Source organism: Antedon mediterranea, chromosome 9, assembly GCF_964355755.1.
Source record: "Antedon mediterranea chromosome 9, ecAntMedi1.1, whole genome shotgun sequence".
NCBI lineage: Eukaryota > Metazoa > Echinodermata > Crinoidea > Comatulida > Antedonidae > Antedon > Antedon mediterranea.
In genome coordinates, this window is record NC_092678.1 from 25,797,693 (window position 1) to 25,817,647 (window position 19,955).

The following is a 19,955-nucleotide window of genomic DNA, read 5'->3' on the forward strand; positions in this document are numbered from 1 at the left end:
TACAGTTGATAAACGAACGGAAACAATAAAATAAGACATCGGTATTAAATCGAATAACTTCATGTTTTAGGTATTATAACTATAATAACGATTTATGAAACGGAAATATGAATTACGTAATAATTATTATTATCAACGTATGGTCCCTGACCCTGCTGTGTTGTGTGTGGCGGCGCTGCAACAAAAACAAACATGAGTAAGAGAGAGCTAGGCCTAGCTTAATTTTTAGTGTATACTGTATGTTCCCAAATATAATTTTATATAATAGGCTTAGTCCTAGAGAGAAATAAAATGCAGTAATTATTACTATATTCCAGGTATGTTGTAAATCTGTGTTTACATTTTAATTCAGCTCTTGGAAATAATTAAATTTAAAAAGACAACAAACAAAGAAGTCAATTATCTATTGATAATTTGTGAGTGAGAGAGATGATGAAATGTGATTTTGTATTTTGTCTCTTTTCATATTGATTTGTTGTGATTTTAGTGTATAGTGCATTGAGATGTAATGTGCTATATAATAATAAATTAAATAATTTAATTATTTTAATTGCTTAAAATGAATTTACTGAATTTTAATTTGATTAAAGTACCCAGACTCTAAAACTGAAATCATGTCTGGTTATGACCTTTTTGAAGTTGCATCCTTATTAAGAATTGAAGACAGTACTATAAGATTGTCAGCCTTTCACCAAAATGATGTTTCTACGACAACGCTATTGGTATGTAAAAATGGTAAGTGACGCTTCGCACCCATTCAACAATCCGCTCTTAAACCAGATATGAACACTTTTCTTAGTACTCTTCTTAAGAATGCTTCTAATTCAAAATTTTAAACAAAATACAAAAAGGTCACCTGTATTCAAATTAAGTTTGCCGTATATAAAGCAGCGTCCTCAATGACACAAAATTCCATTACTTAATTGTTATTTAAACTTTAATCTAACTCCTTCAGGTTATCTTCTTGTTCGATTTCATCTTTATGGACACAGCCCAGTTGTTAAACAAATTCCATGGTATGAAGTAAGTATATATTTAAAAAATTTTTTTGTTTTTAAAAGATGTTTATTATTTTAAAATGTGCATTGAATACTGGAGAACAACCAATGTCTGAGACAGACATCATGGGTCAACCTCCCCTCCCCCAGTACCTCTTACTTCCACCTCACCAATTCCATCAAATCAACTCAGCTTCCACCACCGTATCTTTTCCCTGAAATATGCCCCCAAAATGTCTCCTAACAACTTGACCCTACCTTATTTCTAAAACACCAATTAAATTAATTAACATTAATATAGTAAAAGGATTTATTACTGCATTGTATTTTGAATGTACTGTGGTACTGGTTGATAATGCCTGTAATTTGTCAATATTATTTCTTTAAATTAGAACCCAAAGAAGGATATAATCTGTGCTACAATTGATCCAAGTGGAGAGTGGGGTTTGTTAGCATGTGCTGATAAGTCTCTCAACATCCTGCCGTTAAGATCATTCTTTAAGTTCACGCCCACCACAACTTTTCTCTGGAAAACTCGGGATGTGACTGAAATCACACCGCAACATCAAAAAGGTATAGAAAACATTTTAAAAATTATATAAAATTATGCTTATTAATATTGTTGTTTTCCTCTATTTTGTGATTGATTCATAGTCACAGACTATTTCCAATCTTATAAGTTTAATATTATAAGGTTGGTTGATATAACACTAAAACTATTAAATGTTTCTTTATGTAGGAATTTTTGTAGGAATACCAACAGCTTTAGTTTGGTGGTCTCCTTCCGAGTTGGTTGATATAACACTAAAACTAGTAAATGTTTCTTTTTGTAGGAATACCAACAGCTTTAGTTTGGTGGTCTCCTTCCGAGTTGGTTGATATAACACTAAAACTATTAAGTGTTTCTTTTTGTAGGAATACCAACAGCTTTAGTTTGGTGGTCTCCTTCCGAGTTGGTTGATATAACACTAAAACTATTAAGTGTTTCTTTTTGTAGGAATACCAACAGCTTTAGTTTGGTGGTCTCCTTCCGAGTTGGTTGATATAACACTAAAACTATTAAGTGTTTCTTTTTGTAGGAATACCAACAGCTTTAGTTTGGTGGTCTCCTTCCGAGTTGGTTGATATAACACTAAAACTATTAAGTGTTTCTTTTTGTAGGAATACCAACAGCTTTAGTTTGGTGGTCTCCTTCCGAGTTGGTTGATATAACACTAAAACTATTAAGTGTTTCTTTTTGTAGGAATACCAACAGCTTTAGTTTGGTTGCCTCCTTCCGAGTTGGTTGATATAACACTAAAACTATTAAATGTTTCTTTTTGTAGGAATACCAACAGCTTTAGTTTGGTGGTCTCCTTCCGAGTTGGTTGATATAACACTAAAACTACTAAATGTTTCTTTTTGTAGGAATACCAACAGCTTTAGTTTGGTTGCCTCCTTCCGAGTTGGTTGATATAACACAAACTATTAAGTGTTTCTTTTTGTAGGAATACCAACAGCTTTAGTTTGGTTGCCTCCTTCCGAGTTGGTTGATATAACACTAAAACTATTAAGTGTTTCTTTTTGTAGGAATACCAACAGCTTCAGTTTGGTGGTCTCCTTCCGAGTTGGTTGATATAACACTAAAACTAGTAAATGTTTCTTTTTGTAGGAATACCAACAGCTTTAGTTAGGTTGCCTCCTTCCGAGTTGGTTGATATAACACTAAAACTATTAAATGTTTCTTTTTGTAGGAATACCAACAGCTTTAGTTTGGTTGCCTCCTTCCGAGTTGGTTGATATAACACTAAAACTATTAAGTGTTTCTTTTTGTAGGAATACCAACAGCTTTAGTTTGGTGGTCTCCTTCCGAGTTGGTTGATATAACACTAAAACTAGTAAATGTTTCTTTTTGTAGGAATACCAACAGCTTTAGTTTGGTGGTCTCCGTCCGAGAATAAACATATTTGTATTGTTGGAACAAATGTAAGTTATTTATTTGAATAATAAGTTTAATCTTAATAATGAAATTCCAATTTTGAAGCAAACTCTTTTCTCTGTTTGTAATTGGAACTAAAAAGCTAAGCCTCAATGCATCAAACCATGAAGCTATCTAAATTATAGCTCCATGATCAAACAGTGAATGCAAAGTGATGTGAACCAAAGCTTTAAGCGATAGTCTACAATTCTTTTATATATTTCAAGAAGCATTTTTAAGTATGTAACTGAATGTTTTTGTTATAGGCGGGTGAGATTGTGTTTGTTGATCTCTGTCTTCAACGTGACGTACGATCTGTTAGGATTAACAAGGATATTACAAACTTAAATATGGTGGAGGATTCATGCGGTCGCGTTACCTACCTTATTGTAAGTTAATTTTAGAAATTATGTGATTATTTTTTTTTTTTTTTATGTCCATGTACAAAAATCATACATTACTTGCCAAATTGTTAATTCCCCTCATTAAAGCCCCTCATTTACAGTATACTGGTACCCTGGTACCCTGCATATGTATAAAACTAAACTGTATAAATATGACAGTACGTACAGTGTATACAGGAATAGGACGCCTTCACTGTGTAATTTATTTGTAACCTTGTAAGAATCATTGTTGTAGATCCATACTAAATCGGGTCAGCCATGGAAACAGCTTCTAACGAGTGTTGGACATGTTGATGGTTCATCGTCAAGTACAACTCTACACAATCTGGGATTTGAATATGTCGTGCGAGATTCTTTACCATCTCACAATATTTTACATGATGGTAAGTAATAGATAAGATTATGCAGGGGTGGATTCAAGGGGGTGCTCAGGCCGACCCATGCCCCCTCTAAATTTTGCAATTTGTAATGCAAAAGGTAGGACATCAAATTAAGCTTGGGCCTGTATTTCACTACTTTTAGGCCCTGGTCCCCCTATTTCAAAATCCTGGATCTGCCACTGTTATGTCCTTTATGAACTTAGTGAGATCCAAGTTCACTGCCACTCAAGTACAGTGTTGATACTAGCAGTCAATAGGCAATTCCTTTGATTCTTGTTTGTTTGATAGAAGAAGGTTCTGAACAGTTTAAACCTAAAGAGTTTCAGCAATTTACTTCAAGTACCCTTCTTGACTGTCAGAATGCACGTGGAGGAAAGAAGCTTGTCACGTCCTACAACAAACAATCACGCATTTACAAGGTATGTTGTTAATTTCTTTAAAATCACTTGTTTTCGTTGCGTTTTGTTTAGCATTTAAAGTTTGTACCCGTTGCTTTGTTTATATTAAAATGAAATAAATGTATTTATATTTAGGACACTTGCACTGATGAAGGGCTAAGGTGTTGCCCGAAAGCTCTGCAAATTTTTCTGTGTGTTTTACTTTATTGTTTTGATTTAGCTGTTTGCTTATTTTATTCTGTATCTCCATTGAGATCCAGCCACTGATACCTACAGCACAGTAATTTGATTTATCTTTTAGGTGTTTGACAGTAATATTGATAATTGGCTGCCATTGTTTGTGTATCGACTGCCAGAAAGCTACGGTCATATTGTGCACACAAGCCGTTTGATGTTTGCTGTGTCGCACATCAATGATAAAGTAAGTACCTCTGTCTACACTATCAAACTTTATGTGATGTGCCCATATATAGACATGATGACGTCACATCACTACCATATTTGGGCACATCACACTTTTTTGTCAAACTAGTTTGATAGTGTAGACAGAGTTTAACAATGTTTCTCATGTACAAGCAATTGTTGATACTTACATTTGTATTAAAATTAAATTATTTTCAGACTGTATTAAACATGTTGTCCACACAACTGCTTGAGGGATCGTCACACTCATATTTCGATCAAGATGCAATTCTCCAAACCTTTAGCTTCCATGGCAACCAGAGTGTTGTTGGTATATATTCATGTAACAGCAATACTTCTTCACAAAATTCAGAATCGGAAATGTATGTACTAAATATATATAAAATGTTTGTCTAAATAGTGTTTTTTATTTTGCTTTTAATTTCAATTTTTAATTTTGTCTTTTTATATTTCTCTAGCAAACCTGATACAAAAGAAAAGAAAAAAGTGCAACTTCCTGAGAGTTGCATTGTGGTTACAAATAAAGGAGTCTATCACTGCCGACCAAGGTAAAACTACAATGACCATTGGCTACTCTGTACAAGTAAACATGAATAAACTACAATGACCATTGGCTACTCTGTACAAGTAAACATGAATAAACTACAATGACCATTGGCTACTCTGTACAAGTAAACATGAATAAACTACAATGACCATTGGCTACTCTGTACAAGTAAACATGAATAAACTACAATGACCATTGGCTACTCTGTACAAGTAAACATGAATAAACTATTAACTTATTAACATCATGAATTGACTGCTTATTATTTGTCTTTTTACAGGGTTATTCCTGAGGAATTATTTTTACAGCTAGTTTTGGACAATCTAGGCACTCTAGAATCAGCAGACAAGCTTGGCTTCATTCTTGGGTTGGATGTGAACCTGCTATATGAAAAAGCTGCCGATAAACGTCTGGCTGATGGAAACTACCAGCAAGCAATGAAACTATACAATATGTCAAAGGTATTTTGAAATTAATATCTTACTTAAATGTAGGTTTTGCATTGCTTTAAACAAATGTCATGTATGTTTTTTAGTGTTCTAACAAATGTCATGTATGTTTTGCAGTGTCCTAACATGCAGCGTGTGACCCGCTTTGCTCAGTATGGCTGCATACACGAGGTCCTTGAACACTGCTTTGCAGCTTTGAGTAAACCAAAACAGCTGCAATGGGTTGAACGGAGGCAACTTGCTGATTTACTTATCAAATGCTCTGTTCATGAGTTGTTGCAGGGCAAGTTTGAGAATACTTTGAATAAGCTAAGGTGAGTTGATGTTTTCTGATAAAGTAAAATATACAGGTTTACTGTATAGTGGTATCATGATTAAGTTTGAGAACGAAATCTATAATATGTTTTTTTATTTGTTTTTAGACACTTTCTCAGTAGTAACTCTGACTACGATGAAGTTGCAACTCTTCGCTTATTATCAGATACTGGAATGCACACTTTGCTCGTTGAAGTAGCAAAGGTAAGTACCAAAACATCTACATGTACGCAAATAAAGTATGCTAAGTTAATGCTTTACTCATTTACATATTATTTCTATTCAGATGCGTGGATTGTTACCATATGCAGTTGAGCTTCTCGTTGAACGAGGGCATTCTAACGGTGGTGCACTCAACTATGACCAGCTTGCCAATCAAGGGTTGTTTCATACACTTACATCAATCAAAGAGGGCGTCCTTCTTCGATTGCTTACCACACAGGAACTTCTTAGCACGATTCTTGGCAAGGTAAATGTTTTTAATCATCGTCTACTTCATGCCTAGCTTACCTGGATAAACCGACAATAGCCCTTTTTCCTAGAAGAGCAAAATATAACTAAAAAAGTACACCCCTCTCTCTCTCAAACTACAATCCCTGACTGTTTTTTATGTTCCTCTTGCAGCCAGACCTTGCCACCAGCTATCTATCATTGGTGATGCCTTGCCTGGACCAATTAGATCAGGTTAGACTTCTGCAACTAGCATGTATGCTTGATCCGTCTAAGGCCTCTATACACATGCTCCTCTCAACAGCCAATGACTTCTTCAAAAGACAAAGGTAATTGTATTCTGTGTTGTATTAAGTTTACTGATTGTCAGAAAAGTAGCGTACTCAGCGGCCACATATGTAGCCACAAGTATTCATTATTAAGTACGTTTATTGATTTGTGAGAAAAGTACATTACTCAATATGGTTTGGTCATTGCCAAAAAAAAGGAGAACAATCCCCTGTGTGAGACAGAGCTGGCAAGACCTTTGTAAAAACCTTACTAACCAACTGCTGGCTATGGCCCTTTACAAAAACATGCAAAGATAAATACAAAACTGTGTTTTCTTATTTGTCAGGTCTGCTTCAACTTCATCAATGAGTTCTCAGGGAAGCTTAACAAGTGAATCAAACACACAGGTATTGTACTACCCTTAGTTTTGATAGGCATTATTTAACATGTTAAAATAGTAAATAGGGATGTTAATGCTTTTTTCATGTTTTTATTTTTAATACACTATAGGATGATGTGCTTGTTTTGTCTAGAAAATCTCTGATCCATAATTTTCTACGAGTCTTGTTGGTCCTGAATTATAAAAGGCGTGAAGGATCCAGGTGAGGGTTTGTTTACTGTTGATTTATTTTCGTTTTCGGGCCTATAATGTTTAAATATGCATCAATGTACAGTAGACAATGTAGCCCATCAGAACTGCTATTAAGAGATGCCATGTTAACAATAATTACCATATGGTGACAACCAGTAAGTAACTGCTATTAGGAGATGCCATGTTAACAATAATTACCATATGGTGACAACCAGTAAGTAACTGCTATTAGGAGATGCCATGTTAACAATAATTACCATATGGTGACAACCAGTAAGTAACTGCTATTAGGAGATGCCATGTTAACAATAATTACCATATGGTGACAACCAGTAAGTAACTGCTATTAGGAGATGCCATGTTAACAATAATTACCATATGGTGACAACCAGTAAGTAACTGCTATTAGGAGATGCCATGTTAACAATAATTACCATATGGTGACAACCAGTAAGTAACTGCTATTAGGAGATGCCATGTTAACAATAATTACCATATGGTGACAACCAGTAAGTAACTGCTATTAGGAGATGCCATGTTAACAATAATTACCATATGGTGACAACCAGTAAGTAACTGCTATTAGGAGATGCCATGTTAACAATAATTACCATATGGTGACAACCAGTAAGTAACTGCTATTAGGAGATGCCATGTTAACAATAATTACCATATGGTGACAACCAGTAAGTAACTGCTATTAGGAGATGCCATGTTAACAATAATTACCATATGGTGACAACCAGTAAGTAACTGCTATTAGGAGATGCCATATTAACAATAATTACCATATGGTGACAACCAGTAAGTAAATAATTTTGGTCTCAAAATACTTAGAAGACCCATATTAAAAGTGACTGAAAATGCCTATTTTGACCTTTGACCATAAACTTGAATTATCTCAATATCTCACTATTAATATTATATTTATTAATGTACATTAGGCTGTATAGCTCAGCAGAAGTACTTTTAGAAGAGGAGGCAGCAGCAAGCCAGTATGTAGCCTCTACGCAGCCTACAGCAAATTGGCAACCTGTTAGTAAGCTACTGGCAAGTGGTCAGGCACACTCTGCTGCTGTGGTTGGTGAACAACTCTATGCATGGGGCCTAGATGAACATGGAAGGTATGTTTCCACTAACTGATTTCATAAATTATATATTATATAATGCTACTAGATGAACATGGAAGGTATGTTTTCACTAACTGATTTCATAAATTATACTGTATATTATATAATGCTACTAGATGAACATGGAAGGTACGTCTGCACTATCTGATTTCATAAATTATATATTATATAATGTTACTAGATGAACATGGAAGATATGTTTTCACTAACTGATTTCATAAATTATACTGTATATTATATAATGTTACTAGATGAACATGGAAGGTATGTTTTCACTAACTGATTTCATAAATTATATATTATATAATGTTATTTAACATAATTATATGCATCTTTATGTCTTGTCATGTTGTATATTTTTTAGGGTCCCTAATGATCAGCTTCGGCTGGATGGGTCACCCTTTTAAAATATTGTTGAAATAAAATAAACATAAAGATCAATCCTTGAATCTTAATGGTATACTGTTATATAGTCTTTTACAATGATTTGTTGATGTGTTTTCAGGTTAGGAATGGGAAACACACAGCAAAATACGTTAACAAATCCACAATGCATACAAAGTCTACCATACAGAGTTGTGGCCGTTTCCTGTGGCAAACATCACACCATGGCATTGACGGACCATGGGGTAAGTTTATACATGTTTAATATACCGGTACTTGATTGTATGCTTATGCTGCAATGCCTGGTGGTATATCTTAAGTTGATAATTTGTGCTTAAACTTAGTGTTGGTTTTTTTTATTAACTATGTTTAATTGTTTTACATGAAGGTGTTTAGTTGGGGTTCATCTCAATTTGGCCAGATAGGTCATGGTAACCGTGTGACATGTACAAGGCCAACGTTGGTGGCAGCATTACAACATGAACTGTGTGTTAGCATCACTTGTGGCCAATACCATTCCTTAGCGTTGTCTTCTGATGAAAGGTAAGAGCAACATATTTTTTCACAAGCATGTTTTGAAGCCAAGCCAAGCGCTTTGTCAATACTGTATACTTATCATATTTTACTAATAATTAAGAAATCATTAAACTCACATTTATTCAAAATGGAAAATAGCAAAAAAATTAATTGTCAAATAAAGAACACAGAACATTTAATGTACATTTTCAGGGTTTACAGTTGGGGTTGGGGTGTACATGGTCAACTGGGATCTGGACACATTGAAGATCGTTTGACCCCACAGCCGATATATGACCTGGATGACCATGGTGTGACCGTCATTGCTGCTGGTTACTGTCACAGCAGCGTGTTGGACCGTGACGGCCGTGTGTGGGTGTTTGGTAATGGGTCATTTGGTCAGCTGGGTCGTGCAATCACTAAAGTTATTCGTCCAATTGAACTGACCGCTTTGAGTAGGGAGAGAGTCCGGTTACTAGCGTCAGGAAGATTTCATATGGTGAGTTACTAAACAAAATTTTACATATTTATTATAATAATAGTATCTATTAATACATTTTTGTATCTTAAATTTAAACTGTACTGGTTCAGGTAACTGTCTACATAGAGACATCTAGTAGCCATTGACATCAAGTTGCCATTTAGATTAATGCTACAGTACATTTAAGTATTTGTTTTTTCTTTGAGAGTGACATACCACAGACATTGCAATAAATTTGCAATATAAGTTTGATTATTAAAATGAAATTTTTTTTTAGGTTGCTGTTACTAGGACAGGAAAAGTATGTACCTGGGGAAGTGACCCTCAAAGCCTACGGCAAGTGATGCAGTTTTCACGCCGAAATCATCGTTCCAAGGGTAAAGCAGGTCCTTGTGTTATGGACACCAGTTACACATTTCCCAGACTTGTCGAATGTCCTAAAAGTGTACACTTTCAACAGGTAAGTACTGTACACAAACTTAGCTTTCCATCGTAACAATATTAAATAAGAAAGCTGTACATTATTAATGAAAATGTCTCGCTATTCTCAGTTGGAATGTGGACAGAATCACTGTCTAATGGTCACTTCAGCTGGTCAGTTGTATGTATGGGGTAGAAATGATAGTGGACAGTTGGGATTAGGACATAAATATGACCAGGTACATTTTTATTTATTATCTTGTTTTATTTATTATAAATCATCTTACAGAAAGGTTGACTAACTCCACTTCCAAAGGTAATAATGCTTTGTTTATGTAGAGCATCTTGTGTATATGTTTTTGAACAAGATTGCTACCTTTAAAAATGATAGTAAATGAATTCGCTTATGGTTATCTTTGGCAATGTGCCTAACTTGAGAAGGTACATAAATTGTATTTTAATAATTGTTTTGTAATTGATAATAGTTTTCTTGTCCTTTAATTTAGCGTTCTCCGCAACAAGTTGTCAGTCTTTTTGACAAATACATCGTCGCAGTCAGCGCAGGTCAAGGATTCTCTGTTGCTATAGACAAACATGGACTTATTTTTGCATGGGGTTCTAATGACATACAACAGGTAAAACTGACCTTTTATTCATTTTACTGTATTATACCAGGATGGCCTGTCAGTCACAAAGACTAGTCCCAAAAGCAGTGGAGTAATGCACAGGGCAAAGGCCTCTGGTTTAGCACTTCTAAGGGGCCCTCCCAGGCTGGGTAGTTGCATTGCACTGCTCATGCTCTGGGGCCCTTTGAGCTCTGGGGATCCTGGGTTTAGCCAGTGAGAATTACGCCACATACATTGTGTATGAAATTCTGAAAATGAAATAGATGGTAAATACCATCTTGACAGTTTCGTTCCTTTCACGAACAACTTCTTCATTCTTAATTACAAATCAGATGAACATTTACAATCAACCTCATACATTGGTTGTCCACACTATCAAACTAGTTTGACAAAAAAATGTGATGCACCCAAATATGGTAGTAATATGACATCACATAAAGTTTGTTAGTGTAGACAGAGCTTTAATAAAATAACTGATTTAGAAAATACATTTGGCGAATACAATGTTTGCACTTTCAGCTTGGTGTGAACCGGCAAGATGGGTCAAGTCCAAAGGGTATCACAGAAGCGTTTGTAAACATCCGCATCAGTAAGACCGCTCATTCCGGTGCCTGGGACGTTTTGCTTCCTATCACTGTTCCTGGAATTCCAGTAATTCCAACGGCAGTAAATGATTGGATGACAGAAAGATCATGTGACAAAGAGGAGAATGATGATACAGAAGATACAACATTTGTAAAATACATAAATTATCGTTTTGTAGTCTTAATACGTAAAAATGTTAGTTTTAAAATGTAAACATTGTAGTGAAGCTATAGCTTGCCATCCACTCCCAAGGTCCTGGGTTCAATAGCACAATAACTTATAAAATAGTTTATCCATCCTGTAATTGGCAAATTTGTGCTCGCTGTTGAATGCGTATGAAATAAATAAAAATATATATATAATTTGCAGAAAATATTACAGTTTTCATTTGTTTCATTACAACCCTCAATATAACCTTTCATTTTTGGTTTTTTGGTCAGATTTCCAATGTAGACATTGCGCCTGAGATACCACCACTTTCTGGGAATGTCAAAACCGGTCCCCTTTATGGTCCACCATCTTTGTGTTTGACGCTGGAAAAACTGAGCGACTCATACGATCATAAACAGATTCTACAGGAATGTATAGATTGGGAATTTTGGCAAGGTGCTGCGATGATCAACGAAGCTGACCTCCGACATCCTCAAGCTTTGTATTATCAGTTATTAGTAATTCAGAGAGAAGGGGTAACCCAACAAGGTGTACACAAAGCATGTAATAAGTACATACGGTGAGTTGAAATCAATACATTAATTTGTGTTGGTTAGAAAGTTTATCATGCACATACATTTGTATTCACATACTGTCCTGTGAATTAAAAGTATTTAGCACATACATTTGAATGCACATACTGTCCTGTGAATTAACAGTATTTAGCACATACATTTGTATGCACATACTGTCCTGTGAATTAACAGTATTTAGCACATACATTTGAATGCACATACTGTCCTGTGAATTAACAGTATTTAGCACATACATTTGTATGCACATACTGTCCTGTGAATTAACAGTATTTAGCACATACATTTGAATGCACATACTGTCCTGTGAATTAAAAGTATTTAGCACATACATTTGAATGCACATACTGTCCTGTGAATTAACAGTATTTAGCACATACATTTGTATGCACATACTGTCCTGTCAATTAACAGTATTTAGCACATACATTTGTATGCACATACTGTCCTGTGAATTAACAGTATTTAGTACATACATTTGTATGCACATACTGTCCTGTGAATTAACAGTATTTAGCACATACATTTGTATGCACATACTGTCCTGTGAATTAACAGTATTTAGCACATACATTTGTATGCACATACTGTCCTGTGAATTAACAGTATTTAGCACATACATTTGTATGCACATACTGTCCTGTGAATTAACAGTATTTAGCACATACATTTGTATGCACATACTGTCCTGTGAATTAACAGTATTTAGCACATACATTTGAATGCACATACTGTCCTGTGAATTAACAGTATTTAGCACATACATTTGTATGCACATACTGTCCTGTGAATTAACAGTATTTAGCACATACATTTGTATGCACATACTGTCCTGTGAATTAACAGTATTTAGCACATACATTTGTATGCACATACTGTCCTGTGAATTAACAGTATTTAGCACATACATTTGTATGCACATACTGTCCTGTGATTTAACAGTATTTAGCACATACATTTGTATGCACATACTGTCCTGTCAATTAACAGTATTTAGTACATACATTTGTATGCACATACTGTCCTGTGAATTAACAGTATTTAGCACATACATTTGTATGCACATACTGTCCTGTGAATTAACAGTATTTAGCACATACATTTGTATGCACATACTGTCCTGTGAATTAACAGTATTTAGCACATACATTTGTATGCACATACTGTCCTGTCAATTAACAGTATTTAGCACATACATTTGTATGCACATACTGTCCTGTGAATTAAAAGTATTTAGCACATACATTTGTATGCACATACTGTCCTGTGAATTAACAGTATTTAGCACATACATTTGTATGCACATACTGTCCTGTGAATTAACAGTATTTAGCACATACATTTGTATGCACATACTGTCCTGTGAATTAACAGTATTTAGCACATACATTTGAATGCACATACTGTCCTGTGAATTAACAGTATTTAGCACATACATTTGTATGCACATACTGTCCTGTGAATTAACAGTATTTAGCACATACATTTGAATGCACATACTGTCCTGTGAATTAACAGTATTTAGCACATACATTTGTATGCACATACTGTCCTGTGAATTAACAGTATTTAGCACATACATTTGAATGCACATACTGTCCTGTGAATTAAAAGTATTTAGCACATACATTTGAATGCACATACTGTCCTGTGAATTAACAGTATTTAGCACATACATTTGTATGCACATACTGTCCTGTCAATTAACAGTATTTAGCACATACATTTGTATGCACATACTGTCCTGTGAATTAACAGTATTTAGTACATACATTTGTATGCACATACTGTCCTGTGAATTAACAGTATTTAGCACATACATTTGTATGCACATACTGTCCTGTGAATTAACAGTATTTAGCACATACATTTGTATGCACATACTGTCCTGTGAATTAACAGTATTTAGCACATACATTTGTATGCACATACTGTCCTGTGAATTAACAGTATTTAGCACATACATTTGAATGCACATACTGTCCTGTGAATTAACAGTATTTAGCACATACATTTGTATGCACATACTGTCCTGTGAATTAACAGTATTTAGCACATACATTTGTATGCACATACTGTCCTGTGAATTAAAAGTATTTAGCACATACATTTGTATGCACATACTGTCCTGTGAATTAACAGTATTTAGCACATACATTTGTATGCACATACTGTCCTGTGAATTAACAGTATTTAGCACATACATTTGTATGCACATACTGTCCTGTGATTTAACAGTATTTAGCACATACATTTGTATGCACATACTGTCCTGTCAATTAACAGTATTTAGTACATACATTTGTATGCACATACTGTCCTGTGAATTAACAGTATTTAGCACATACATTTGTATGCACATACTGTCCTGTGAATTAACAGTATTTAGCACATACATTTGTATGCACATACTGTCCTGTGAATTAACAGTATTTAGCACATACATTTGTATGCACATACTGTCCTGTGAATTAACAGTATTTAGCACATACATTTGTATGCACATACTGTCCTGTCAATTAACAGTATTTAGCACATACATTTGTATGCACATACTGTCCTGTGAATTAACAGTATTTAGCACATACATTTGAATGCACATACTGTCCTGTGAATTAACAGTATTTAGCACATACATTTGTATGCACATACTGTCCTGTGAATTAACAGTATTTAGCACATACATTTGTATGCACATACTGTCCTGTGAATTAAAAGTATTTAGCACATACATTTGTATGCACATACTGTCCTGTGAATTAACAGTATTTAGCACATACATTTGTATGCACATACTGTCCTGTGAATTAACAGTATTTAGCACATACATTTGTATGCACATACTGTCCTGTGAATTAACAGTATTTAGCACATACATTTGTATGCACATACTGTCCTGTGAATTAACAGTATTTAGCACATACATTTGTATGCACATACTGCCCTGTCAATTAACAGTATTTAGCACATACATTTGTATGCACATACTGTCCTGTCAATTAACAGTATTTAGCACATACATTTGTATGCACATACTGTCCTGTGAATTAACAGTATTTAGCACATACATTTGTATGCACATACTGTCCTGTGAATTAACAGTATTTAGCACATACATTTGAATGCACATACTGTCCTGTGAATTAACAGTATTTAGCACATACATTTGTATGCACATACTGTCCTGTGAATTAACAGTATTTAGCACATACATTTGTATGCACATACTGTCCTGTGAATTAACAGTATTTAGCACATACATTTGTATGCACACACTGTCCTGTGAATTAACAGTATTTAGCACATACATTTGTATGCACATACTGTCCTGTGAATTAACAGTATTTAGCACATACATTTGTATGCACATACTGTCCTGTGAATTAACAGTATTTAGCACATACATTTGAATGCACATACTGTCCTGTGAATTAACAGTATTTAGCACATACATTTGTATGCACATACTGTCCTGTGAATTAACAGTATTTAGCACATACATTTGTATGCACATACTGTCCTGTGAATTAACAGTATTTAGCACATACATTTGTATGCACATACTGTCCTGTGAATTAACAGTATTTAGCACATACATTTGTATGCACATACTGTCCTGTGAATTAACAGTATTTAGCACATACATTTGTATGCACATACTGTCCTGTGAATTAACAGTATTTAGCACATACATTTGTATGCACATACTGTCCTGTGAATTAACAGTATTTAGCACATACATTTGTATGCACATACTGTCCTGTGAATTAACAGTATTTAGCACATACATTTGTATGCACATACTGTCCTGTGAATTAACAGTATTTAGCACATACATTTGTATGCACATACTGTCCTGTGAATTAACAGTATTTAGCACATACATTTGTATGCACATACTGTCCTGTGAATTAACAGTATTTAGCACATACATTTGTATGCACATACTGTCCTGTGAATTAACAGTATTTAGCACATACATTTGTATGCACATACTGTCCTGTGATTTAACAGTATTTAGTACATACATTTGTATGCACATACTGTCCTGTCAATTAACAGTATTTAGCACATACATTTGTATGCACATACTGTCCTGTGAATTAACAGTATTTAGCACATACATTTGTATGCACATACTGTCCTGTGAATTAACAGTATTTAGCACATACATTTGTATGCACATACTGTCCTGTGATTTAACAGTATTTAGCACATACATTTGTATGCACATACTGTCCTGTTAATTAACAGTATGAAGTGAATTGATATCATTATTTATGACAATTTCTTTCAGACTAATAGCTGAAAAGGCAGAAAATGAAGGCGGGTTGACTTCCCAGACATGTTTAGTTACCTACAGGCATTTACTGTATGAGGTAATACAAGGCGGGTTGACTTCCCAGACATGTTTAGTTACCTACAGGCATTTACTGTATGAGGTAATACAAGGCGGGTTGACTTCCCAGACCTGTTTAGTTACCTACAGGCATTTACTGTATGAGGTAATACAAGGCGGGTTGACTTCCCAGACATGTTTAGTTACTTACAGGCATTTACTGTATGAGGTAATACAAGGCGGGTTGACTTCCCAGACATGTTTAGTTACCTACAGGCATTTACTGTATGAGGTAATACAAGGCGGGTTGACTTCCCAGACATGTTTAGTTACCTACAGGCATTTACTGTATGAGGTAATACAAGGCGGGTTGACTTCCCAGACATGTTTAGTTACTTACAGGCATTTACTGTATGAGGTAATACAAGGCGGGTTGACTTCCCAGACATGTTTAGTTACCTACAGGCATTTACTGTATGAGGTAATACAAGGCGGGTTGACTTCCCAGACATGTTTAGTTACCTACAGGCATTTACTGTATGAGGTAATACAAGGCGGGTTGACTTCCCAGACATGTTGAGTTACTTACAGGCATTTACTGTATGAGGTAATACAAGGCGGGTTGACTTCCCAGACATGTTTAGTTACCTACAGGCATTTACTGTATGAGGTAATACAAGGCGGGTTGACTTGCCAGACATGTTTAGTTACCTACAGGCATTTACTGTATGAGGTAATACAAGGCAGGTTGACTTCCCAGACATGTTTAGTTACTTACAGGCATTTACTGTATGAGGTAATACAAGGCGGGTTGACTTCCCAGACATGTTTAGTTACTTACAGGCATTTACTGTATGAGGTAATACAAGGCGGGTTGACTTGCCAGACATGTTTAGTTACTTACAGGCATTTACTGTATGAGGTAATACAAGGCGGGTTGACTTCCCAGACATGTTTAGTTACTTACAGGCATTTACTGTATGAGGTAATACAAGGCAGGTTGACTTCCCAGACATGTTTAGTTACCTACAGGCATTTACTGTATGAGGTAATACAAGGCGGGTTGACTTCCCAGACATGTTTAGTTACCTACAGGCATTTACTGTATGAGGTAATACAAGGCGGGTTGACTTGCCAGACATGTTTAGTTACTTACAGGCATTTACTGTATGAGGTAATACAAGGCGGGTTGACTTCCCAGACATGTTTAGTTACTTACAGGCATTTACTGTATGAGGTAATACAAGGCGGGTTGACTTCCCAGACATGTTTAGTTACCTACAGGCATTTACTGTATGAGGTAATACAAGGCGGGTTGACTTCCCAGACATGTTTAGTTACTTACAGGCATTTACTGTATGAGGTAATACAAGGCGGGTTGACTTGCCAGACATGTTTAGTTACCTACAGGCATTTACTGTATGAGGTAATACAAGGCGGGTTGACTTGCCAGACATGTTTAGTTACTTACAGGCATTTACTGTATGAGGTAATACAACCTGCTTATGTGTCTGCATAATGTCTTTTTATCAATTAGCTAATATATTTTATCTTTTTGCTAAATAATTTTTATTTCTATGTAGATTTTTCTCTTCTGGCACAAACAAAAACTACCCCACAATGCATTAGAGGAATTGTTGCTTAGCAACATAAAGTACCTAGCACTACCTTTGACACTGATAATTTTCAGGTAAAACATAATTTATGTTTATGTTAAATAAAGTCTGTTTTTGTCTCTAAGTAGAACTAAACTACATAGCTGATTTATTTTGTTGATTTTAGATTCGGCCATCAAGAAGAGAAGACGGCCAATGAGGATGTAGTGTCATCTGTCTGTGCGTCGTTCTCTACAGACTTCTGCCTTCAAGTCACCAAGACAGTCATTGCTGACATCAGCAAGACTAAAGGGCCTACAGAGTACACAAGACAACTACTTCCACATACGCCAGATCCTCCAATGATGTCAGTCCCAGAAGAAAAACTATGGCAAGAGATTTTGTATAACCTTGGTAAAGAAGCTGGTGTCCGAGAGTTAATTTGCATTCCTGAGAATAAAGCTGCAACAATTAGGGAAACGTCAGGTGAAACTGGTTTGGACGCACGATCTGTAGTGTTCACTTGCGGGCATCATTTCCCGTTGGAGCAGGACTACCGAGAGCGGGTGGTACCAGAGCTTTCAATGAAACTACAGAGTCTTCCAGTTCCCCTGCCTGCTAGTGCTAGAATTCTAAGTCAGTACTATCAACAGGATGGCTACCATCCTATGGCCTGCCCTGATTGTGTGTTTACTGCTATCAAACAGTTGCAAGCATCTCTGTAGCTTGCTACTGCCCAGATTGTGTGTTTACTGCTATCAAACAGTTGCAAGCCTCTCTGTAACTTACTAACTAATTGCTTGCTACCCAATTGTCAGCAGGAGTTTGTATCCTTTTAATGTATATTATATTTTTAGCATACTCATGAAGGCTGAATTTTACATGCTGTATATATTCATCTATCATTGTTAATAATTTACAAGAGATAGGTTTAGAGATTTGGAAGTAAGAAGCTGAACATTTCTTAATCTTCTTTTGTTTCCAGAAACAGTACTATAGAGAAACAAACTGTTATCTTCTGCTTTTAATACGATAACTTCCTTCCCTGTAAAGTGCAATTATTGGATAGAATTAATAGATAATACATTTTTTGTTTATTACGTAAATGTGTTTTTGATGCTAGAATATGTTTTCATATATGAGAGAATATTTTTTTCACTTTTTCATGTGTTTGATATGAGAATTAAACAGGTAAACCAAAGGTGCTATATATACCCACCTTATTACAGATGAGAGATATTTGACTGCAAACACCAAATAATATATCAGTACCAGACTTAAGTTAGAATACTTAAATACATGTTACTACATTCAACTTAAAGCAATCCTGTCAGATGCTTTTATTTGTTCCAAGGGTGGTAGCTTCTAATCTGAGAAGTAAGAGGACAAAAAAGTGTGATGTGCCCAAATATGGTAGTGATATGATGTAACCGTGTTCATATAGAGCTTAAGAAAAGGAATTCAACAATTTTTTGACCGTCCAAATGTTGATAGTGATTTATAAAGTGGGGATGTTATTCAAGGGTGTCTTCCAAAAGGAGGGGTAGATGTGATTTATAAAGTGGGGATGTTATTCAAGGGTGTCTTCCAAAAGGAGGGGTAGATGTTCAAAATTCTACCCTCTGGATCGTCTACTGTTTTCTAGTAACACAGAAACAGTTTGTGTTGGTTTCAAACCCAAAATATACTCCAGGGAAGAGTGAAATTAATGTAATATAATTTCACTCTGCCCATGTGTGACCTTTTGTAATGTTTTAAGCAATAGTATTAGTGCAATCAGTGCCAAGGGATTCTGTATAATTGATATAGATCAATGAAATGATAATTTGTTAATGTATTTAAATTTCTAGTTTCTAATAAATAAGAAAAAACAAATTGATATATTTTTTTATGAATGGTCTTGATTTTGACAGTTGAGAGGTTATGCTGTACTGTATTTTAATAGATAGATGG

At 35.2% G+C, this 19,955-nt stretch overlaps 1 protein-coding gene across 1 annotated transcript; it reads left to right on the top strand.

Moving 5' to 3' along the window:
- Positions 1-254: 254 nt before the first annotated feature.
- Positions 255-19,917, top strand: LOC140058621 (uncharacterized). The gene is made up of 30 exons (XM_072104313.1): positions 255-317; positions 591-735; positions 956-1,023; positions 1,391-1,571; positions 2,896-2,963; positions 3,222-3,344; positions 3,595-3,742; positions 4,028-4,158; positions 4,439-4,558; positions 4,759-4,922; positions 5,019-5,108; positions 5,388-5,568; positions 5,674-5,870; positions 5,979-6,075; positions 6,158-6,340; positions 6,496-6,650; positions 6,938-6,998; positions 7,102-7,193; positions 8,128-8,307; positions 8,819-8,942; positions 9,086-9,240; positions 9,427-9,712; positions 9,972-10,154; positions 10,246-10,353; positions 10,621-10,749; positions 11,260-11,475; positions 11,766-12,055; positions 16,366-16,447; positions 17,991-18,097; positions 18,190-19,917. The coding sequence occupies exons 2-30, from the start codon at positions 615-617 to the stop codon at positions 18,725-18,727; spliced, it is 4,578 nt and encodes a 1,525-aa protein (XP_071960414.1). The 5' UTR covers positions 255-317; positions 591-614; the 3' UTR covers positions 18,728-19,917.
- The last annotated feature ends 38 nt before the right edge of the window (positions 19,918-19,955 follow it).

What these genes read in the sequence shown, in the direction of transcription:
- LOC140058621 (XM_072104313.1), top strand. Translation starts at nt 615, where the DNA reads ATGTCTGGTTATGACCTTTTTGAAGTTGCATCCTTATTAAGAATTGAA. An exon ending in GCGTTGTCTTCTGATGAAAG is followed by an intron (nt 9,241 to 9,426) that starts GTAAGAGCAACA and finishes GTACATTTTCAG; the next exon opens with GGTTTACAGTTGGGGTTGGG. An exon ending in GCATGTAATAAGTACATACG is followed by an intron (nt 12,056 to 16,365) that starts GTGAGTTGAAAT and finishes AATTTCTTTCAG; the next exon opens with ACTAATAGCTGAAAAGGCAG.